This window comes from Echeneis naucrates, chromosome 6 (assembly GCF_900963305.1).
Source record: "Echeneis naucrates chromosome 6, fEcheNa1.1, whole genome shotgun sequence".
Classification (NCBI taxonomy): domain Eukaryota; kingdom Metazoa; phylum Chordata; class Actinopteri; order Carangiformes; family Echeneidae; genus Echeneis; species Echeneis naucrates.
This window is the reverse complement of record NC_042516.1, coordinates 24,653,230-24,677,397: the sequence shown is the minus strand read 5'-3', so window position 1 is coordinate 24,677,397 and position 24,168 is coordinate 24,653,230. Positions and strand designations below refer to the sequence as shown.

Genomic DNA, 24,168 nt, shown 5'->3' with positions numbered 1-24,168 from the left:
GACAAACCTGAGGGGACAGACCTGACATACAGACCTGAAGGGACAAAACTAAGAGAGAAACCTGAGAGACAAACCTGAGAGACAGACCTGAGGGGACAGACCTGAGGGGACAGACCTGAGAGATAGACCAGAAGGGACAAACCTGAGAGACAGACCTGAGGGGACAGACCTGAGGGGACAGACCTGAGGGGACAGACCTGAGAGATAGACCAGAAGGGACAAACCTAAGGGACAAACCTAAGGGACAAACGTAAGAGAAAACCTGAGACAGACCTGAAGGGACAAACCTAAGAGACAAACCTGAAAGACAAACCTGAGAGACAAACCTAAGAGACAAACCTGAGAGACAGACCTGAGAGACAGACCTGAAGCGACAAACCTAAGAGAGAAACCTGAGAGACAAACCTGAGAGACAGACCTGAGAGACAAACGTAAGAGAAAACCTGAGACAGACCTGAAGGGACAAACCTAAGAGACAAACCTGAGAAGAAAAACCTGAGAGACAGACCTGAGGGGACAGACCTGAGAGACAGACCTGAAGGGACAAACGTAAGGGACAAACCTAAGAGACAAACCTGAAAGACAAACCTGAGAGACAGACCTGAGAGACAAACCTAAGAGACAAACCTGAGAGACAGACCTGAGAGACAGACCTGAGGGGACAGACCTGAGAGACAGACCTGAAGCGACAAACCTAAGAGAGAAACCTGAGAGACAAACCTGAGAGACAAATGTAAGAGAAAACCTGAGACAGACCTGAAGGGACAAACCTAAGAGACAAACCTGAAAGACAAACCTGAGAGACAGACCTGAGAGACAAACCTAAGAGACAAACCTGAGAGACAGACCTGAGAGACAGACCTGAAGCGACAAACCTAAGAGAGAAACCTGAGAGACAAACCTGAGAGACAGACCTGAGAGACAAACGTAAGAGAAAACCTGAGACAGACCTGAAGGGACAAACCTAAGAGACAAACCTGAGAGACAAACCTGAGAGACAGACCTGAGAGACAAACGTAAGAGAAAACCTGAGACAGACCTGAAGGGACAAACCTAAGAGACAAACCTGAGAGACAAACGTAAGAGACAAACCTGAGAGACAGACCTGAGGGGACACACCTGAGAGACAGACCTGAAGGGACACACCTGAGAGACAAACCTGAGAGACAAACCTCGTCCAAAATCAGCAATTTAACAGACTCGAGTTTTCATCCTGAAGTTGAGAAAAACATTTAATCAGGACTACACAAAACACACACACACACACACACACACACACACATACACACACACACACACACACAGAGCCTTTGCTGAGCTCTTTTCTAACAGCAGAAATAACAGGGATGCTAACAGCTAGCTAACATTGGTTAGCTAAACTGTAGCTAAAGGAAAACTATCTTATGTTAAATGTGAGTCAACATTTGAACCTCCAGCTTCAGTTTATTTTGTGTAACAGACAGGAAACAGAGTTGTGTTACGTTGTCAGCAGTTATTTCATCATCATGTCCTCCGTGTTTTTCCACTGACTTTGAATCAGCTCTGCTCAGGTATGTGGCCCCGCTCTCCCACCATTCCGTGTGTGTGGTGGCTCCACCCCTGTACCGTTCCATGTGTGTGGTGGCCCCGCCCCCTCACGGCGGAACTGTCATTCCTGCGGTTTCCTGACTTCCCAGCAGGTTCAGACTGGTTCCAGTGATGGAAGTGACTAATTCCTGAGCTGACTTTACTGTAAATCAGACTTACCCAGAATGCAACTGTGATCACATCCCAGCTGCGTCAGTGGAAGCGACAGGAAACAGCCCGTTGATTATCAGTCAGACTATTTTGATTATTGATTACACACAGACACACAACAACTGATTTCTCCTCCAGTTCTGGTTCTAAACCTGGTTCCGGACAGACCAGAGAACTTGACCTGTTGTCTGTCACGTCATCAGGTCATGTGACTTCAAGCTCTGGACAGAGTTCCCATCATGCCTAGTGCCAGCAGCAACAACATCAGGTGTGGTCTGGCCTGGGTCTGGTCTGCGGAGGCCCCCAGCAGCAGGTGGACCCGGTCTTGCTCAGGGATCATGTTGCGGGCGTCCTGCAGGGCGTTGACGGCAGCAGCGCTGGAGTTCAGGTCTCCACTGGAGATCAGGTCAAACACGCAGGCCTGGTAGTAGATGTCCAGGGCAGGAAGTAGGGCAGCGCAGTGCACATGAGCGTTGATGGAGGAGTCTGAGGGTGGGAGGGGCATTTGGATCCTCTGGGAGGGGGGGCAGCCCCACACACACAATTGCAGATCCTGGTCTGGACCGAAGGCCTCCACTATGCCACGTGGTGCCCGGACTGAGAGGCTGAGCCCATGGCCGCTCTGACGGACCACCAGGAGGGTCCCAATGTGGGCTGCCCGGATCTCGGCCTGGAGACCAGGACTCTGGGTCTGGACCGTCAGGCTGTGGAGGCCCCGCCTCTCACCACTCGACGTGGAGCCATCTGCGAATGCAGCGGGAACGTTGTCCAGCTCAGCCTGGTACAGGAGCTGGTCAGTGCACTGACGCATGTTCTTAAAGATGATGGTGATCTGTGGGAGGGGGGCGGGGTCGTATGATGTCACAGTGATGTCACACTTCAGAGCACCAATTCAGGACTAGTTTAGGTCACAGGTGTATTCTGATGTCAGCTGACTCACCTTACTGAGCACCGTGCCGTAGGCTCCTCCCCTGCTGGGCAAGCTGGTAGCCTGGATGTACAGGTATTCGTTGTCAATGATAGGCCACGCCCCCTGCACAGCACATGTTTGGAAGTCATTGTTGAACGTCCGGATGTGAGGATCCCCGAACACGGCACAGTGCAGGTAGTCTGAAGCCACGCCCCCCCTCTGCTCGTACAGGCACGTGTCCCCGGAAAGCGTGCCCTGTGGGAGGGGGCGGGGCTGGGCCGTGGGCCCCGCCCGGGGGCAGCGGTGCTGGATTAGCAGGTCCTCGATCCCCTGGACCGCAGAGTGATATGCCAGGTCACCGCGACATGCTCGTGCCATCCTCTTCGTACACATGGCGTAGGAGCGCAGGGCGCTGCAGTAACCGGCATTCACCGCCTCTCTGCTTAGACCTGGTCCACCTGGTCCACCACTGCTGCCCAGGTCCAAGGTCACAGCCACAAAGTCAGAGTTACATCTCAGGATGCGACAGGAAGCGCCAGCTGCAGAGAGGGAGGGGCTTTTATTGTGAAGGCACCTGGATGCAGCTACATCTGTGTGTGTGTGTGTGTGTGTGTATACCCTCAGGTAATCTGAGCTGGACCAGCAGCAGGGTCAGGTGGATGCAGTGTTTCCATGGTAACAATGTGTGTGGCCTCTGCTCCATCAGCAGATTCACAAAGACTCTGAAAGGCAGAGACCAGGACAGACAGATGTGAGTCTGGTGTTGACATGATGTGTTTACTGACCAAAGGTTGAGTCTGAACCTGAACCTGCAGAATGTATGAACACACACACACACACACACACACACACACATTTCCTGATATTTATGAAACTGTGCCAGCAGTCAGAGGTCAACTGTTTTTTTTTCTAAGCTGGTAAGGGCCAACGCTTACTACAGCACTCTTTATTCATTGGTCATAAATGACTTGTTTTTGCTGATTGATTCACATTATCAGGTGACAAAATGTCATGTGACTCAAAAACAGTGCTGCCATGGCAACAACCTGTTCAGTTTCTGCCTTCCTGTTTACTGCCAGGATCAATATGATTGACCGTATCTGTGTGCTGATGCAGTCTTGGTCCTGACCAATCAGATTAGGTGGTAAGGATCACATGACCTCTCAGAGCTGGAGGGGAAAATCAATGAGGCTCACATCATAAAGACAACAGACTGTTTCTGAGGTCTGTGTGTGTGTAACATCTATATTTAAACTCAAGTTGGCTCCAAAGTCAGACATAAATACACACACGTTTCGTTTTCAACAGTTTTCACACTTAGCTTAGCACCAAGACCAGAAACAGGGGGAAACTGTTAGCTTAGCGCTTACGTGCTAAAACCAGTGAGACTTTCACTGGTTTTTGATAACAAAGTTAAACCCTGAATGAGGCCTGGTCTCTGGTCTCTGGTCCCTGAACCTGAATGTGGGTCTGATCCTCAGCTGCTCATCAGTCTGATCTGAAGAACCAGGTCTTTGTGAACCCAGTGAGTTTTAGTCCCAGAACCGGGACCACAGCTGTCTCTTACCTCCAGCTGTTCCAGCATCAGAGTCTGTCCAAACCTGCAGGACTCCCAATGTCTCTGTCAAGGAATCCAAAATCTCTACAAGTGACTCCAGGACCCAGCCAAAGTGTTTCTGAGGACTGGGTTCCAGTGTGTCCCATCCCACTATTAGTCACAGCTAACTGGGAGTGTCAGTCGTTTCTAAATAAATCACGAACAACCAGCACCTGCTGCACGACAACTGTCCACACACACACACAGACTGAAGCAGGTTATTTTTACCTTCGACCTCCAGAACGTTGACGTTGGTTTGAAAGAGTTTGGTTTTAAAGAAGCAGGTCAGGGAACCCTGATGAAGTGTTCATATAGAATGAAATATGAAACTAGTGGAACTTTAATCTTCTCTCGGGCCGAGATGAGACACATTAAAGTTGATGTTCTACCACTGAACAGAACATCAGAAGAACTAAGAGCCCCCTCCCGCAGAAGACAGGCAGCAGGGGGCAGCACTGGACCTGGTTGTCCCCTGAGTCTCATTCAGAATACGACCATAGGACCAGGTCCAGGACTAGGGACCCTCTCCTGTCTGTCTGTGTTCAGTACTTTGAATAAAGTTCTGTGTTTGAATGGTGTTGCCCCTAAAGGGGCAGGGGGGCCCCTCCTTGCCTCACTGAGCAGCTCAGCCTTTGTTGGTCCTTATGGGAGGGAGGGGGGTCTGGACCAAAACCAGGACTGACATACTGAGACTGTCCACAGACCAGAGACAGAGCACACAGAGACGGAGGCTGCAGCCGAGGTGAGTGTTCGATTCCCTGCACTGAGACACGCCAGCATCTGTCAGGAGCTGAGTCTGGTTGATCTGAGCAGGAAGAACACAGGAATGTTCTGAACGTTCTCCAGATGTTCTGCCAGCTGTTGTCCCCTGTTTCTGAGCAAATAACGTTTTTTACAAATTGAGATGCTGCGGTTTTTAAATTGATTTTCAGATGAGCCAGTCATCTGACTCTCTGGCTCCTCCCCAAAAGTGACATCATACGATTGGACGGATTTCGTCCGGTGTATTTGTTTCCTCCCGGGGTCGGGCAGGCCCGGGATTAAGTGCACTGTTGTCAAGCTCTCTCCAATATTGCACTTGTCCCGGCCTCCCCGGCTCAGGGGTCGCGACCCTCCACCACCGGACAACAGGACAGTGACCTATGTGGACCTGAGACCAGGTCCCAGACTCTGGTCTGGTTTTTTGCCGTCCAGCAGATCTGAGTCTGAGCTGGAGTGTCCCTGTTTGTGGAGCCGGTAGGTGGGGGCACCTGAGCTGGAGATGATGGAGTCAGTGACGAAACAAAGTGAGATGGTGGAAAAGATGGAGGGTTTATTTCATCACAGATCTGTACACATGGAAACAGGAAACGTTAAAGAAGTTTCTAAATAAAATCCTCATCAAAAACAACATGACCCTTCATCCTGACACTGATCTGATATCAGCGCACTCTTCGGGCTTCTCTGCCTGTTGGCGAGCTACTGCTTCCTCCAACAGCTGTGATTGGCTGTTTGAAGGTGAGATGCATCCTGGGAGTCTCTGTTGACAACTGACTCTCACAAACAAGACTTAAGTCTTCAGGTGCTCCACACCCTCCAGACTGACACGCTGATACCTCCAACACACACACACACACGCACGCACACATGTGACAAGGTCCTCACTATGTAGCATTTACAAGTACACACACACACACAGTCAAACTGGACAGAGGACGTCTAGACAGAGATGTGTTGTGTGTCTGTGTGTGTGCGTCTCAGTCTGTCTGCAGCGCTCAGACCTGGATGTGCATCAGAACTTGTTTACGATGAGACTGGAAATCCTCTGGCACCGTGTCTGAAACAACCAAGCAGTGAAAGGATGAATGGCCATTACCATGACAACAGCACATCACCTTTCACATCCACTCACAGGAATACACGTGAACTTATGACACAGTCCTGTGCTCGTACCGTTACACCTGTAGCGCAGGTTGGACCAGATAATGTTTTCTTGGGAGAAGCAGAAGACGCCGAGTCGGCCTCCTCTCATCGATGTGTCAATCACAACGCCAGAGTCCGCCACCAGGTCTGTGCCCTCATACAGCTTTACCCTGAAACACAAAGGGACACATGGACTCACAAACCAAATGCTCCTCAGAGTAAAGACAGGAACACGCCTCCTGTATGTGTGTTGGTCATGTGACCTGCTTGGAACCCGTCTGGCGCCTTCCCCTCCCATTTGCATATCAACGGTCGCTGGGGGTAATTCTTTCAGGGCTTTGGTCGTTATGGAGACAAGTACAATGGAGAACAGAAGGCCGGAGCCAAAGAGACGTTTGTGACAAGAAAGAATGTGGGAAAATGAAAAGACAGAGCTGCAGGCTGGGAGAGGACACAGAGGACTACTGTACCTAGCCCCCCACCCCCTTCATGAGTTGTGGGTGTGGTCTATGTCGACCAGGTATGGGGGCCGTGGTCTTACCTGATGTACCCGACCTGGGGCCGGTGGCTCAGGTGCCAGCGATACGAGGTCTTGTCCCTCCAGCCTTGGTTCCTCGGGTCCTTCCAGAGCAGTGTCACCTCTCCAGGTGTGTCCCCCGTGTGCCACAGGGCATTCCTCAGGAACTCACCTGGTCCGGTCCGAGACTTCACCGCCTGCAGGACCAGGAGGACAGAGTCAGCTCAGATGGCCGAACTGAGCCAGTCTCAGGTGTGGAGGGGGGCTGACCTTGAGCTGAAGGGCGGGCTGTGCGTTGGCTCTGAAGGGGAGGGATTGCCAGTATGTCTGCTCCGTCTGCTTCCACATCACCACGTAGAAGCTGGATGAGTCCTGGTATCCGAAGATGAAGCCGGCATAGTCGTCGTCCGTCACAGTGTTGACATGGAATGTCCCCTCAAAGTCGACACCGTTAAATGCTGTGTAACCTGCACACAGACATGGAGACAGTCTACACTAGGACCGGGATCAGGACAATGACCAGGATCGAGGTGGTGTAAAAAACATGTAAATGAGAATACGAACCCACAGCAAGACCAGGATCGCTGTTCATGGTCTGAACGATCTCCATGCCCTAAGAAGAACATGACCACTGGTCAGTGACATCACCGGGGGCGGAGTCTAACAGCAGGTGCTGCAGAACCAGAAACACACTGCATATGGGACCTAACCTATCCTGGACCAACCACAGTGGGGGGGTTCACCTGATTCAGCACCACCCAGTTGGGGTCGATCTGGGCGTCACCCTCTGGGTCCAGGATGACAGTCTGATAGGCTCTGAAGTCCGTCAGTGTGACCTCGGCGCTCTCTGGACACACGTCAATCAGATCCAAAACGGCATCATTGTCAAAGTCGTTCTCACAGACGTCTCCAATGCCGTTCACTGAGACAGACAGGTAAAGACAGAGGGGTACGATCAGTGGATAAGGACAGCCCACAGTCAGGGGGTGTGGCTATGGCGTAAGAGCTAGAAGCGTCCGTTACTGTCAGAGTCTTTCTGGTTAGGGTTGACAATGAGACGGCAGTTGTCGTAGTCATCTAGGACGCCGTCGTTGTCGTCGTCATGGTCGCAGTCGTCACCGAGGCCGTCATTGTCAGAGTCCAGCTGAGAGCTGTTGGGTATGTCTGGACAATTGTCTCTGCTGTCCTGGAGACCATCTCCATCCCTGAGAGGACACACAGGAAGTGATCAAGTGGGTTCAAAGTGATGACATCACAGGGACGAGTGTGTTTGATCACATACGTGTCCTGGTTGGTGTCACAGACGTCTCCCACCAGGTCGTTGTCCACATCAGTCTGAGAGGACAGGAGACAATCATGAGGACACGTGACCTCTGACCTGTCAGTGTCAAACATTCAACAACAGAGAACTACAGAATAATCTGGAGGGCCAGATGGGGGGAGGCCGGTCCAGACCAGGTGACCTCTGACCTGCATGGGGTTACTGAGCTCAGGGCAGCTGTCACAGGCATCTCCCACTCCATCTCTGTCTCTGTCCGTCTGCATCGGGTTTGGGACCTTTGGACAGTTGTCAAGCACGTTGGGAATACCTGAACACACACAGACATATCATGGCGGGACTCACCTGTGATGGAGGTTAAGGGTGGTTTGGCAGGTGCATGCTGGGAAATGACAGAAACAGAAACATGAAAAAGGACAGATCAGCAGTTGCAATGACCATCCCCGTCGATGTCCTGGTCGCAGGCATCCCCCTGTCCGTTGCTGTCGGTGTCCTTCTGGTCACTGTTGGGGACGTTGGGACAGTTGTCACAGGCATCCCCAAACGAATCACTGTCTGAATTCTGCTGGTCTTTGTTAGGAACCAATCGGCAGTTATCCTGAGGAGCAGAGGACACATGGTCACATGGCCGCTGTTTGATCTGACTTCAAGCCCCGCCCCCGGCATGGCGTCTCACCTCCACGTTCTTGATGCTGTCTCCATCAGCGTCCTCATCACACTGGTCACCAATCCCATCGCTGTCGGCGTCCTCCTGACCGGAGTTAGGAGTGAACACACAGTTGTCCTGGTGAACAGACACACACACACACTAGATTCAGAATAGTTTTATTGCCAGGTATGTGTAAACATTCAACGAATTTGACTCCAGTGTTTCAAACTTCGACAAGCGAAAGACAGAGATAAAAAATTAAACAAAAAAATAAAAAGGAAATATATTTAGTATTTGCAGAGGAATATTGTACAATAGTGCAGTAATGTGCAAATGTTCATGAGGTTGTCACCAACAGCATGACATCATGTTATAGTTGTACACTGGTCCTTAACGTTCATGCTGACTGTGTTGTTAATAAACATCCCGTCTCTCACTCATTCACAAATAAACAATCAAGTGACACCTTTTACTCTGAAGTGTTTGCACTTTAGTATTAATAATGTATTATCAATAACACTGTGTTGTTGTTGTGTGACTGAATGTTTCTGACCTGTTTACAGTGTTTCTCATTGTCGATGCAGGGAAGGGACCGGTCTGGGTATCCATCGATGTCTGTGTCCACTCCACAGGTGTTACCATTACCTGCCCACCCTACATTACACTGCACAGACACACACACACACGCATGTACACCTTTTTGTAATTATGATGTCACAGACATGGTGTCCCATGATTGGCCCAGGAGGCGTCCTCACCCTACAGGACACCTCCCCGTTCCTCTCCATGGTGCAATGGGCGTTGGTGTCACATGGGTTAAAGGTCAACGCAGCACATGACTTCCTGGGGAAGCAACCTGATGTCTGGTTACCGTGGAAACCAGGTCTGCAGCCACCACACTTATAAGAACCCTGAGACCAGAAAGAGGGTCAGAGCTGTCAATCAGAAGGTCAGTTGACTGTTTCCATGGCGACAGAGACTCACCACAGTGTTGATGCAGACAGAGTTGGAGACACAGGCGTCAGGTAGATCCACACACTCATCGATGTCGACACACTCCTGAGGACACACGGTCTTGTCATGAAAACACAACCCAGTGTGAATGAGTGAGTGTGTGTGTGTGTGTGTCTGTGTCTGACCTGTTTGTGTGTCTTGGCGTAGTCCAGTCCAGTTCCAGCCAATGGCGCCCCCCACAGTCCCGGAGGACAGGGCTGACAGCTGAACCCCCCCACAGTGTTGACACAGGCTCCAGGAGAGAAACATGGCTGCAGCTCACACTGAGGGACACACACCTGACTCACTATCAATGCGTTGGCTTTGTGTTGTTGTGATTGTGAAGCACTTGTTGGTTGTTATTTTAGTTCCAGTCGGTCTGCTTTGTTGTTTTTGCATGATTGCGACATTGTCATTTTATTGTATTGGTTGTTGTGTAGTTGTTGATGCATAATTGTAGTGTAGGTTTTGTTTTATTTCACTTGTTGTATAATTGTTATGCCATTGTCATTTTGTTGTGTAGTTGTCATGTATTCGTGGTTTAGTAACTGTGGTGTAGTTGTGGTGCACCTCGTCCACATCCTGACAGTGCGTCCCGTTGCCTGTCGTCCCTGCGGGACACGGTCCGCAGGTGTAACCAGGGAACTGCAGACTGTCCATGCAGGACACTCCTTTGTGACAGGGATTCGGAGAGCAGCGGGAACGAGGCTCATGGAAGCCTGTGAGGACAGAGTGTCTTCAATCAGGTCCTCAGACACAGAGACAGGTGTTTGGATAGCAGGACAAAGACCTGGGGACTCACCACAAACCTGACACTCCAGGATGGTGTTCCGTATCAGGGACATTTCCTTCACCTGAGGACAAGACCACCAGTCAGCTCTGCAGGTACATCCACTCACCTGTCCCCCGATGTTTCACCTGTCCCCTGAAGTCTCACCTGTCCCCCGATGTTTCACCTGTCCCCCAATGTTTCACCTGTCCCCCGATGTTTCACCTGTCCCCCAATGTCTCACCTGTTCCCTGAAGTCTCACCTGTCCCCCGATGTCTCACCTGTTCCCCAATGTCTCACCTGTCCCCTGAAGTCTCACCTGTCCCCTGATGTTTCACCTGTCCCCTGAAGTCTCACCTGTCCCCCGATGTTTCACCTGTCCCCTGAAGTCTCACCTGTCCCCCGATGTTTCACCTGTCCCCCGATGTTTCACCTGTCCCCTGAAGTCTCCCCTGTCCCCCGATGTTTCACCTGTCCCCCAATGTTTCACCTGTCCCCCGATGTTTCACCTGTCCCCCAATGTCTCACCTGTTCCCTGAAGTCTCACCTGTCCCCCGATGTCTCACCTGTTCCCCAATGTCTCACCTGTCCCCTGAAGTCTCACCTGTCCCCCGAAGTCTCACCTGTCCCCCGATGTCTCACCTGTCCCCCGAAGTCTCACCTGTCCCCTGAAGTCTCACCTGTCCCCCGATGTCTCACCTGTTCCCTGAAGTCTCACCTGTCCCCTGATGTTTCACCTGTCCCCCGATGTTTCACCTGTTCCCTGAAGTCTCACCTGTCCCCCGAAGTCTCACCTGTCCCCTGAAGTCTCACCTGTCCTCCGATGTTTCACCTGTTCCCTGAAGTCTCACCTGTCCCCTGATGTTTCACCTGTTCCCGGAGGTCTCACCTGTCCCCTGATGTTTCACCTGTTCCCTGAAGTCTCACCTGTCCCCCGATGTCTCACCTGTCCCCCGATGTTTCACCTGTCCCCCGATGTTTCACCTGTCCCCCGATGTTTCACCTGTCCCCTGAAGTCTCCCCTGTCCCCCGATGTTTCACCTGTTCCCTGATGTTTCACCTGTTCCCTGAAATCTCACCTGTCCTCCGATGTTTCACCTGTCCCCCGATGTCTCACCTGTTCCCCAATGTCTCACCTGTTCCCTGATGTTTCACCTGTTCCCTGAAGTCTCACATGTCCCCCGATGTCTCACCTGTTCCCCGATGTTTCACCTGTCCCCTGAAGTCTCACCTGTCCCCCGAAGTCTCACCTGTCCCCTGAAGTCTCACCTGTCCCCTGAAGTCTCACCTGTCCCCTGAAGTCTCACCTGTCCCCTGATGTTTCACCTGTTCCCTGAGGTCTCACCTGTCCCCTGAAGTTTCACCTGTCCCCCGAAGTCTCACCTGTCCCCCGATGTCTCACCTGTTCCCCGATGTTTCACCTGTCCCCTGAAGTCTCACCTGTCCCCCGATGTTTCACCTGTTCCCTGATGTTTCACCTGTTCCCTGAAATCTCACCTGTCCCCTGATGTTTTACCTGTCCCCTGAAGTCTCCCCTGTCCCCCGATGTTTCACCTTTCCCCCAATGTTTCACCTGTCCCCCGATGTTTCACCTGTCCCCCAATGTCTCACCTGTTCCCTGAAGTCTCACCTGTCCCCTGATGTTTCACCTGTCCCCCGATGTTTCACCTGTTCCCTGAAGCCTCACCTGTCCCCCGAAGTCTCACCTGTCCCCTGAAGTCTCACCTGTCCTCCGATGTTTCACCTGTTCCCTGAAGTCTCACCTGTCCCCCGATGTCTCACCTGTTCCCTGATGTTTCACCTGTCCCCTGAAGTCTCACCTGTCCCCCGATGTCTCACCTGTTCCCTGATGTTTCACCTGTCCCCTGAAGTCTCACCTGTCCCCTGATGTTTCACCTGTTCCCTGAAGTCTCACCTGTCCCCCGATGTCTCACCTGTCCCCTGAAGTCTCACCTGTCCCCCGATGTCTCACCTGTTCCCTGAAGTCTCACCTGTCCCCCGATGTTTCACCTGTTCCCTGAAGTCTCACCTGTCCCCTGATGTTTCACCTGTCCCCCGATGTTTCACCTGTTCCCTGAAGTCTCACCTGTCCCCCGAAGTCTCACCTGTCCCCTGAAGTCTCACCTGTCCTCCGATGTTTCACCTGTTCCCTGAAGTCTCACCTGTCCCCTGATGTTTCACCTGTTCCCTGAGGTCTCACCTGTCCCCTGAAATCTCACCTGTCCTCCGATGTTTCACCTGTTCCCTGAAGTCTCACCTGTCCCCCGATGTCTCACCTGTTCCCCAATGTCTCACCTGTTCCCCGATGTTTCACCTGTCCCCCGAAGTCTCACCTGTCCCCTGAAGTCTCACCTGTTCCCTGAGGTCTCACCTGTCCCCTGAGGTCTCACCTGTCCCCTGATGTTTCACCTGTTCCCTGAAGTCTCACCTGTCCCCTGATGTCTCACCTGTTCCCTGATGTTTCACCTGTCCCCTGAAGTCTCACCTGTCCCCCAAAGTCTCACCTGTCCCCTGAAGTCTCACCTGTCCCCTGATGTTTCACCTGTTCCCTGAGGTCTCACCTGTTCCCTGAAGTCTCACCTGTCCCCTGATGTTTCACCTGTTCCCTGAGGTCTCACCTGTCCCCTGATGTTTCACCTGTTCCCTGAGGTCTCACCTGTCCCCTGATGTTTCACCTGTTCCCTGAAGTCTCACCTGTCCCCTGATGTTTCACCTGTTCCCTGAAGTCTCACCTGTCCCCCGATGTCTCACCTGTTCCCTGATGTCCTGGCGCAGCTCTCCCAGGATCTGGTTGAAGATAATGAGCTGACCAATCAGAGCCTTGGTGTGATCACCTAAGGGATGTGATTGGTGAGTGAGATCAGAGTGATCAGCTCATTATTGATCAGTATCAGGTATGTCAGACTCACCAAGGATGGAATTCACGTCCCCACTCACTGCAAAACAACAAATGTGAGTCAAAGGATGACAACGGTCACCCGTCCCCTACTAGAGCCTCACCTGGTCCTTGTCTACCCGAGTACTGGATTACAGTCATGTGTCTCACCTGAGTTGGAGGCAGAGGCGTCTCCTTGGAAGGGGCAGTCAGTCAGAGCTCCAGCTTTGGCCACACTCCCCCCTAGAGCCAGTCTGAGGGACTCCACTGCACCCTGAGATACAGAGGGGACACCAGGCTTGAAACCAGGTCCTTCTGGTGGCACCAGAACCACAAATCTGGTTCAGACTTGAGACCTTATCCTGATTGAGGGGCCAATACTGATTAATTGATTGTTTTCTGAGTGTCCCAATAAAAATAGAGAAGATTGATGGGCGGTGCCTGCGTAGCTGTGACTTCATAAAGGCACAAAAGTCGTGGACCTTGAAACATCATCTGTCTGTAGTTTGATTAATGGCCCAAAATCTTATTTCAGATCCAGGTAAAACTTGATTGTGATAATTCTCATAAATAACCAGACCGAATGAACCAGGTGCTGACAAAAAGGAAGTGGCCTGACCTGCATACGGGCATAGGCCTTTTGCCCGTGTCTGATCTCCACCATCTCGGCCTCCCGGGGCAGAGGCACAAGCAGCGGGAGGCCCTGGCTGGAGTCGGCCAATCTGCAGTTGACGTAGAGCTCCATGTTCATGTTGTCACGTTGAAGACCACCGAGCCTCAGGATGATGGAGTGAATGCGCCCGTCAGCCAGGTTGGCGTTCTGCAGGTTGACGGTGTGGATCTTCCCGTCGGCTCTGACGAAGCGGACCAGGACTGGAGGAGGAGCAGAGTCAGACTCATGAAAAGATCAACCAGAGGTAAGGGGTTTGTCCCTGCTCAGCCACCGTACAGACCCGGGCCAGGACATCGGGAAACAAAGTTAACGGAGAGCAGAAGAAACAGAGGGAAGGAGGATCGATGATATCATCAGGTAACTCACCTGTCATCAAACCATGGATCCCTCCGCTGCTCAAAGTAGTCCCTGAACATCTGCTGAAAATCTGCTGATTATTACACATCAGCTGCTGCATGGATTACTTCCTTCCTCACCTCCCCCTTCTTTCCTTACGTCCTCCCCTTCCTATCTGACATTAAAATGTCCACCAACCTTTATTGATCTTCCCCATGATGGCGACCTCCAGGTACTTCCTGTTGTCCTGTTTGCTGTAGAGACCCAGCAGGACTCCACCCAACTTTGCTGGCAACCGCAAAGTTGAAACCACGTAGACGTCACTGAGCGCACTCAGACCACCAGAAAGCTTTTCCACTGCTGCTACACTTTGTCTGGAGTCCTGAAGACTCAACACGTCAATCACTGAGGAGGAGGAGGAGGAAGACAAAAGAGGAGGAGGGGGAAGAGGAAGAGAGAGAAGAGGAGGAGGAGGGGGAGGAGGAAAAGAGAGAAGAGGAGGAAGACAAAAGAGGAGGAGGGGGAAGAGGAAGAGAGAGGAGGAGGAGGGGGAGGAGGAAAAGAGAGAAGAGGAGGAGGAGGAAGAGAGAGAAGAGGAGGGGGGGGAGGAGGAAGAGAGAGAAGAGGAGGAAGACAAAAGAGGAGGAGGGGGAAGAGGAAGAGAGAGAAGAGGAGGAGGGGGAAGAGGAAGAGAGAGAAGAGGAGGAGGGGGAGGAGGAAGAGAGAGGAGGAGGAGGGGGAGGAGGAGGACGAGAGAAGAGCAGGAAGAGGGGGAGGAGGAGGAAGAGAGATGAATTTCTTCATCAGGATCTGGATCCTGTTGGACCAAGGGAGTTCTGCAGTCTGACTGAATCCACATCAACAGAAACAGAAACATTGATTATTGACTGACTGATCACTGAGTGAGTGTGAGGGGGGAGGAGTCTCTCTAACACAGACCAGTGGTGGACACACTGTTGCTATGGTTACAAGTGATGTTGACATGGATCAGGTCTCTGGTCTCCGGAACTGATCCGGATCTGGTCCTCTAACAGAACCAGGCTCCTGATACCAGTTAACAATTAGACAAACATAATCAGACTAATTCATAAAGAACATCGAATTATCTGAAACTTTCAGAACGCACACACACATTTATGAACTGGTCTTTTCCCGCCTCTGGTTCCAGTCATGGACTTAGAACAGGTCTTACCTTGGACATCCGGTCCGCCCGGGACTCCAGCCGTGAGGTAAGCCCGCAGGACTGAGACCAGGACTGGGACCAGGACCGGAACGTACCAGCCCATGTCTGACAACTGCCGCCGAAACTGGACACACGAAGACGATCCGGATTGAGGAGATTCGGGACAGAGTGGCGTTCCGACCGGGACCAGATTTTGTGCTGGGACCTGGAGCACAGCGGACCGAGACAGATCTCCAGCGGGATCCGGATCGAAGAGAAATTAAGTCCGGAGAACGGGGAGAACCTGATCCAGATCGACCAAGAACCGACCGACTAACGGACCGAGCCAAACTGCTGCTGCTGGCGCGCGCTCAACTCTCCTCAGGAAGGATCGAGCGCGCGAACACTCATTCACATAAAGCGCGCGACCAGAGAAGAGAGGGGCGGGGGGCTCCTGAGGAGGATCACCTCACCGGAAACTGGTCTGCAGCAGGTCCTGGGGAGGGCGGGGCCACACCTGGACACTAACCTGAGGCTGCAGGTGTGTGGGAGGAGCCACTGAAGAACCAGAACCAAACAGATTGGGTTCGGCTGAAGTCCAGCTGGGTGACTGCCCTCTGCTGGTTTCTGAAGGACTGAGTAAAAATCCTCAGACATTAAATCAGTGGAACAGCAGCTCTGTTTGTTTGGGCTTCTGGAGCGTTGCCATGGAAACTGTGTTTAACAGCAGGTGTGGGGGTGCCCCCCCCCCCTTTAGACTGAGATCCACAAACTGTTTCCAGATCAGCGCGGAAAAACCCAGACCAGGATTCCTGAGTGATGGCATCATGAGCAACTGGATCTCCCCAGAGTCCAGAGACCTGGTCAGGGGGAGGAGACTGGGGGGGGGCAATTTCTTCAACTGCTGCTCTGTTCTTCTCATAGCCCCCCCCCCTCAGCTCAGAAAATCAGACATCAGTTTGTTTCATTTGTGGTTTATTGTTATTGTCATGTGATCGTTCTGACCTTTGACCTCTAAGAGAAACTCAAACAGTTCAGTAGAGTTTAAAGTGATGGTGACGAAACCACCTAATCTCTCTCTCTTGACAGTAAAACATCCTCAACTCTCACTTCTGTCCTTGAAGTCCCACAGTGCCCTTGGGCCACCGTACTCAGCCTTCCTCCTCGTGGTCATTTGGCCCAATGGGCTGCACGTCTGGCGGTTCCTCAAGCGCCTCCTGCTGGACATGCTGGATGGACACCATGCCGGTCAGGAGGGCGTAGCTCAGCATGGCGCCAAGAGCCACCAGAGCCGACAGGAACTGCTTCTGCCGCTTGTTGGGGACGTGGTCGAAATCTCCGGCTTCAGGCTGAGGTGACATCTTCTGACTGGAGCTGCTCTCTGAAAACACAATGGAGGATATCAGCCGCTGTTTAAAAGAACGATAACCAAGATTCATTTACTCAGAAAAAAAGAAAGCCCCCCCCAAGACTTTGACTCCACAATCTCTAAAAACCACTAAATAAAGTTTTGCACTTTATTCTGAAAGGGTGCACTGCATCACCTCGGCCATCCCGAGGGAAGTAGAGCAGCAGAATGTTGGTACAGAAGTTGGCGAGGTTGTCCAAGGACTTCAGATGCTGCTGCAGTTTCCCATTGGGCAGTTTGGACTTCAGGACGGGCGCCAAGTGACCAAACACGTAGGCGTCCAGAGACGAAGGCCTGAGAAGGGAATATGTTTTACTGTCAGGTTTTTGCTCAAACACAACAATTACCATCCGCTGGGTTTTGTCTTTATGTTAAATAAAAAAATACCAGTGTATTCTGCAGAGTCATGTGACCCACGCCCAACTCCTGCAGATTACAGATGTTAACCTTGTTGAGCTGAGCCTGAATCAGACCAGCTTCTGGTCCATACAGATGCTTCTTCAGATGTTGAACCTCTGTGAGGTCGTTCACATCTGGAAAGTCCAAGTCTACATCTTTGACTAAGCAGTTCTGGAAACCCTGAATCCTGAAGGATCCTTTCCAGGCCAGAATCTGGGTGAACTTACGAGTCTCCAAAGAAGAACTTGTGTGAGCCGAGTCTCTGAGACAGGAGGTTCATACACTCTGCAGCGTCACGGTACAACTGAAACACACAAACGGTAAAAACTGTTTTTGATTGGCAGTCATTCAATTGAATAATCAACAACATCTGGACAGACGGATCCAGACCTCTGAATCATGGACGGTGGCTGTGACCCAGACAATCTATTCTCCTGATGGTAAGACCCAGGTCTCTAGACTGTCTCCAGACCTGAGCTCCACTGAGGGCAGACTCAGTATTGTGTTTGCCCCATCAGGTGTCTCTTCTTTAATGAGTCCCTGTTCACGCCTTTATAGGTGAGACTGGCATCTTGGTTGGTCAGTTGTGGTCTTTTGCTCTCTTTTGAGCCGCAAACACCAGAAATGTCAGGACACGTAAGGAGCTGGAGCTCTACTGTTTGGCCACATTTGTTTCGATGCGACACTTTTACGAGGCTGTCGACTTCTGGAGCTGCAGTCGTTATGAGGCAGCAATTTGGTGTCTGGTGTGTTTCCTCATTCATACAGTTTCCAGTTTTCTGCTCGAGAAATTGACAGTCTTTATTCGTAATCCCCTCCTAGGAGGAGCAGCTGAAGTTTCTGGACTCAGACTCTGTGTAATGTTGTCATGTTTTATTTATGAGCAGGAGGCGGAGCTGCTGATGGAGTTTCACACCAACAGGAACATTGTTGTTTAACTACTGTTTCCTGGGAACTGTGTGACCTTTGACCTGGACAGATCTTTCCATACCAGCAGTTTTCCAAGAGAAAGATCCACTGGAGGGTTTTTTCCATTCCCTGTAAACTTTCTCCAACTGCTACAAGGAGTAGCCTGAACACATGGAAACAATATCTGCTCTGAGTGGAAAAGTGTGGAGCTGCTGGATGTTCTGAGGCTCCTGCAGCCGCTCAGACTCTGGTTTGGTGACGAGGTTTTAGTTTTGGTCTTGTCTCCATTATCAGGATGATTCCCGCTCACCTCCTTCTCCAGCTCCTCTCCAGCCTCCAGACTATCATCTCCTCGCAGCAGCCGAAGCTTTTCCAACTGCTGGCGCTGCATTCGTCCAGGCAGGAAGAAGTTCAGTGGGAACGGCATGTGCTCAGCGTACCAGCGTCGAGTCACATCCACGTAGTTCTTCGGCTCAACCCAGAACATGTAGATCTACCAAACACAAGACACACGGTAAACACAGGAAAAGTCAATAGTGTCGTTCATTGAGCAGTGGTGTCTCCATCTCACCAGAGCAGGCGCCAGTTTCTCCTCCATCAGGGAGATGAAGGCCAAGCTGTCGGCGCCTTCCTTTGCCGAAAGGTCAAAGTCTGCATTGTATTTCTGAAAAACACAAACCAGCACCTCCTAAAATTCAACAGATCAGGTGAAGAATAAGAGCTGATCCTGGATCCCTAAACCTGGTCTGAGAACTTCAGGGTCACACACAAAAGACAACGTGCATCATAAACAACACTGATGAACCCAACTCCCTCGACTGTATTTCCTCAGGAAGGAAGACGACCTTTAGCTTTGGATAAAGGAAACATGAAAAGCACTCTCAGTAGAATCTGGTAAGATCAGCATCATCCAGGTCCAGAAGCTGGAGTGTGTGCCTTTGTTCTGTCTGTTCGTCACTCCTTCACATGTTGGCTTTGAGGGCTAACTCTTCTTTTTTTGACTGAGAAGTTAGAGCTAGGTTCAGTCCATCTGTGTGTGTGTCTGTGTCTGCTGGAGCTTTATGGGTCTTAAACCACTTCCCTGTGTCCTCATTACTGAGAAATGACAGCAGCTTTTCTGAAGTGAAGCATGCTGGGATAAAACTGCTGCTGAAGATTCTGTGACAAACAGCTGATTGTCCTCTGATCTGCAGGAACGCCAATAATGAAGAAGAATAAGCAGACACGTCTGACCACAGTTAATGTGTTAGTGTGAATCCAGCACGTCTCTGTCGCTGTGGTTACTGACCAACCACCGCAGCATGAAGGCACCAAGCATGCTGGGTAATGATTTCCAGCTGCCTGTTAAATGAAGCGGAGGGCAGTGATTGGCTGAGGAGCTGGAATGCTACTGAGGGGAATGTGGGTCAGAGGTCGAGCTCTGCCTCCGTTAACCTGTTTCCTGTCTGTTACATGTGGTGGTCACGAGATGATGATGTCACACTGAGGCTGACCTTTAACCCCTGCAAGGAAAACGTCATTGTTTGATCCTGTTGGACATTTGTGTCACTGTAAAATTACTTCCTGTGATTCAGGTGAAATGTCACAGGTAAAGGTGAAGAAAGGGACTTTCGATCACCTGGTTTGTCCTGAACCTGCTGAAACTGCTGCACATGTGCAATCTGGTTCATGAATCTGATCTTTAGGAACTCAATCTAAAACATTAAACTAAGTTCATGGTGATGATTTCATCGATATGATGAAACCTCTGCATTTTACCTGCTTCCTCAGGTGGATGATGATGTCAGAGGGCCTGGACAGAGCATCTTTCTGATTGGTCCTCAAAACAGGAAGTGAACCTTTAAAGACAGACAAGCAGTGAAGAGGAGGATGAAGAAGAGGAGGAGATGGAGGAAGAGGAAGAGAAAGGAGGGGGGAGGAGAATGGCTCACCACTCGGACTCTTCCAGGGATTGGAGATCTGATGATGTTTCAAAGGAGCTCCAGCAAACTGAGCGTAGGCCTGCAGAAGTCAAAGGTGTGTGTTAATGTTTTCAGTTTCTTCTGAAAAGAACAAACAAAAAATTGTGAGTTCAGTTTTACACTCAGAAGAAATTAGAAAGATTTTCCTCATAAATGTGAATGAAGTCAGAGAGAAACACCCACAACACACACAATACACACAGTGAATACACACTCTTACATAATGGCCTGATGGACAAACAAAACATTGATATTGTTATCATCTATATTTTATAGCCAGAGCCAGAGCCACTCTAATGACAGTCAGCGTTGTATGTAGTGTCTGGGACTTTGACATGTTGCTGCCAGAGATTTTTCCAGACCAGATTCTTCAGAGGTTTGGAAAAACCAGCAGCAGCAGATCAGTGTTTTCCAACCACTGTAGAAGAGAGCCATCATTACCCAGAATGCACTGCTCTCAGATCCCAGGCCAACACCAACATGTTTCAGTCAGGTTTAATGACTGCTTCCCTCAGCGTGGTCTGCAGGCAGAGTCTCAGGACCATTTTAGTCATGAAAACAGTCTGTCTGAGGCCCCAAGGCATTGTGGGTGGCCATGAGTCCAGGATCACACCACATGTTCCACACTTTTTCCTGAATGTGTGTTTGCAGTTGTTAGAAAAGATGTGAATCAGATTAAAAGGCTGCTGTTTGTTTGTCTGTTTACAATCCTGATCAAGAACCGAAAAAACCATGACTTTTAAGATGAATACAGAATCCACCATCTGAAACATGATCAGCAGTTTCCTGCTGATAATTCATCCAGTCAGCCCTTTAAAGATACATTCAGCCTGTTTCCATCTCTTTGTGTTTTTTATCTTTAAAGACTGTTCGCTGGATGATGATTATAATGACAATGAAAATGATGGCGATGATGATTATCATCATCATGATAGTCATGATAATTGTAGGGGAGCTCAGAAAACAAGAGGACACAAAGGGCAGTTAGTCTTTTTGCAGTCTAGGTGACTGAAGGCCAGCTGAGTTTAAAAGCTCCCTGGAGCCTCCTGCTGGTCGCACGAAGAGCTGCACCTCAACATCTGTGATGAACAGATGTGTCAGGGTGACCGCCACGTTGGTCTGGTCTGCAGTTATCCTCCTGTCCTGTCCTGATATTCTCTCATAGGCACTGTAGGTGTTGGTTAGTATGTACGCCACCAGTCTAAGTTCGATTCCCACCCAGGACCTATGCTGCAGGTCATTCCTCTAACTGAATAAAGAGCCAAAAAATAACAGTCATCATCTGACCAGGCTGATCACTGAGCAGCACATGGTCAAACAGTGAGGTCAGAGGCAGGGTTGCCAGATTGGGCAAAAATGGGTTGGTTCGGTGGGTCGGCACTTCAGAGCCTTCTTCCTGCAGCCCGCTGCTCAGCAGGCACACACACACTACAGTTCTGGTTGACTCACAACAGACACTACTTTCAGCTCACTTCACGCACGCCGGGGCCGCACACCCCTCCAACACACCGGATCGCGGGGTTTTCAAATTTAGCTAGCTGACTGACAATAGGCAAAAGCGGGCAAATACATATATAAAAAGAAGTTACAGGAATGAGGTCCAGACTTAATACTACAACGCTGAAGTCCGTGCTCATTTAAAAGATCTCAAAGGTCATGTGTGTATTAGTCCACTAACTCTGGCAGGGACGTTAACACACAAGAACTGCACTGATGTTGTTGACCAATTGTCTGATATACTGAAAGACGAGGCAGGAGCTAAAAGAGGACATCGGTGACTCTCCTGTACATTCACATGGAGTACAAATGACAATGCTGATGAACACGAAGGGATTTGGGACTATGTTCCGGCAGAAAACACCAACTTCTGTCAACACACCAGCGTGACTGAAGGCTGAATATAGTACAGGTCACAAGATGTGGTCAGGACCATTCTTATGATTCTCATGATAATGTACACTGTATTCACCGACCATGTCTCCCTGTCCTCATCCTGCCCGAATCATCACTACCTGCACCGGCACTGAACATCCCGTCCTCCTGGTCTCATCTACCCCTGGACTCTACCCCGGCCTGGTTCTGCCCGAGGGCTCTGCCTCTTACAGGAAGTTTTCCTCCTCATGGGGGGATCTTTAAATCATTTTATAGAGTTTGGTCTAGACCTGCTCTACAAGTTTCTTATGATTTGGGGATTTATAAATAAACCTGATTAGATGTGATCTAACTCTGGGAATACGGTGATTTGGGTAGAGTAGGGAGAGATGAGAGCAGGAGGACGGGATATTCTAAACAGGTGCAGGAAGGAACTTGATGCTGCATGAAGTTCATAGAAATGATGCTGGATGGAACATATTTTGGTCCTGACGGTGTTCTGTAGGTTTAAATCATTCTAACCGGGTCCGTCTGAACCAGCCTGTCCTCCGGTCACGTCAAAGCGACAGTCCGTCCCGTTTTTGGACAAACTGACTGGATTTATGTTGAAGAATCTCCGGTTTGATTAGCTAACACTTGAACCGTCCGTTAAGCCCTGAACTGGGCCGGACCGGACTGTTCCGGTCTGAAGCGGTCCGGTTCGCTGTGTCGGGTACTCACCAGGACCACCAGGCAGTCGGTGCTGACGGACGGTAAGCCCCAGTCTCCTTCCCAGCAGAATAACTCGTCTGGTGCCGCCATCTTCTGCCCGGAAGCTAACACTTCACTCCGGAAGAGAAACTCCCGTCATTACCGTACTCTGCCAAAATAAAAGTCCCATTGTTACCGGATGGTCGGCGACGGGTGAAGTATCGCGATACTTGAAGTTTAAAAACTATAGTGTTTAAAAAGTGTTAAAGTGAAATTCATTTAACGCGAATTGACAAAATTACTGGCTTGTATTCAAAACAGTAAAATCGATTGTCACAGAATGTTCGCATTAAAAAGTTTGGTATTTCTGTAAATGTGTAATTATCTAATAAATCCACTGTTGAATGTCTGACATCCTGTTAGACAGAGAATGTTTTGAGTAACCAAAAATCTCTCTCTCGTGTTATATGATGTGTCAATGATGAAAAAGAACCTCACTGGAGACAGGAAATGGATGTGACCGCACTCTTGTGGTTTCAGGGCTGTTGGTTGGACAATCAAGTTGAAAACTGACTTAAATTGTTATAGAAATAATCTGATAGTTAATCCTTTTTGTTGTAGCTGCCATCAGAGTCAGTTATACAGTTTGAGTTCATTTCATGAATGTGAGTTAAAATTGAGTATAATTTATGTTTTTAAATAAGATCATATTTAGTTAATTCATATAAATGCAATTAAAAGGCACACACACAACAATACATGTTTAAAAGAATCTGTATGATATTTACATAGTGGAACTAATGTTAAATTATTGCAGTACAGTCAGGTTACCTTTTGTTGACTCATGTTAGGCATGACCATGCGTTAGGGGAAGCGCACCTGTCTGGATGTTTAAGTTATGCTGCTGTATCATACATGTAGACCGGACTGAAGTTTCCTTGTGTCTCCCTTTAGTTATGAAGTATGTACATTTATTTATGTGTTGCACGTTGTGTTTTTTGTTGCCGTCTATGAGTTCTCTGTGTAACATCAAGCTAATTTCATGTTTAATGAATTTTATTTCATTCAGTTCTCACAACATTTGTCCACGTCTGTTTGATGGTATGAAGGTGGAAAATAAATGCCTGTAACCAGAAGAACGCCTTGTGTCCATGATTTAGCTGAAAGGGAGCTACACTTCTACTTTTACGTATTGAGGCGATTCATTCATTCATAAGCCTCGATGTATGTTTAGAGGACTCACGTTCAGATGTGTAGAGCATGTTAAAATGGTGCCCCCAAACCCCAAACACAAAATCTCAGCACACTCTGGTCACAGCTGGTTAATGTGTTTCCAAGGAAATACATTAAATTCTACTCAAACATATTTAATTTAATGATGTGACAAAATGAAATTACCAATTATTTTACCCTCACGTAAATGAAGCCTTGAATGTCATGCAGGTTTTGCAAAAAAAAAAAAAGATTCATTAATAAAATACAAGACAGATAAATCAATAATACACACATAAAATAAAATGAGAATATTG

The 24,168-nt window shown here is 49.7% G+C and overlaps 3 protein-coding genes across 3 annotated transcripts; all 3 read right to left on the bottom strand.

Moving 5' to 3' along the window:
- Window positions 1-1,514: 1,514 nt before the first annotated feature.
- LOC115045373 (hemojuvelin-like) lies at window positions 1,515-4,349 on the bottom strand. The gene is made up of 4 exons (XM_029505020.1): window positions 4,215-4,349; window positions 3,266-3,369; window positions 2,678-3,186; window positions 1,515-2,569 (listed from the first exon to the last, which is right to left on the bottom strand). The coding sequence occupies exons 2-4, from the start codon at window positions 3,348-3,350 to the stop codon at window positions 1,952-1,954; spliced, it is 1,212 nt and encodes a 403-aa protein (XP_029360880.1). The 5' UTR covers window positions 3,351-3,369; window positions 4,215-4,349; the 3' UTR covers window positions 1,515-1,951.
- A 1,193-nt stretch (window positions 4,350-5,542) lies between these two features.
- On the bottom strand, window positions 5,543-16,079 carry LOC115044465 (thrombospondin-3a-like). The gene is made up of 23 exons (XM_029503480.1): window positions 15,431-16,079; window positions 14,437-14,643; window positions 13,849-14,102; window positions 13,401-13,503; window positions 13,264-13,290; window positions 13,106-13,188; window positions 10,387-10,438; window positions 10,155-10,303; window positions 9,731-9,868; window positions 9,576-9,650; window positions 9,350-9,502; window positions 9,145-9,255; window positions 8,619-8,726; window positions 8,381-8,540; window positions 8,134-8,252; window positions 7,946-7,998; window positions 7,687-7,868; window positions 7,407-7,585; window positions 7,228-7,276; window positions 6,934-7,130; window positions 6,688-6,860; window positions 6,177-6,316; window positions 5,543-6,060 (listed from the first exon to the last, which is right to left on the bottom strand). The coding sequence occupies exons 1-23, from the start codon at window positions 15,522-15,524 to the stop codon at window positions 5,999-6,001; spliced, it is 2,868 nt and encodes a 955-aa protein (XP_029359340.1). The 5' UTR covers window positions 15,525-16,079; the 3' UTR covers window positions 5,543-5,998.
- A 285-nt stretch (window positions 16,080-16,364) lies between these two features.
- On the bottom strand, window positions 16,365-22,763 carry LOC115045166 (metaxin-1-like). The gene is made up of 8 exons (XM_029504710.1): window positions 22,670-22,763; window positions 20,048-20,117; window positions 19,875-19,954; window positions 18,688-18,780; window positions 18,427-18,609; window positions 17,435-17,511; window positions 16,945-17,102; window positions 16,365-16,781 (listed from the first exon to the last, which is right to left on the bottom strand). The coding sequence occupies exons 1-8, from the start codon at window positions 22,748-22,750 to the stop codon at window positions 16,552-16,554; spliced, it is 972 nt and encodes a 323-aa protein (XP_029360570.1). The 5' UTR covers window positions 22,751-22,763; the 3' UTR covers window positions 16,365-16,551.
- Between the last annotated feature and the right edge of the window lie 1,405 nt (window positions 22,764-24,168).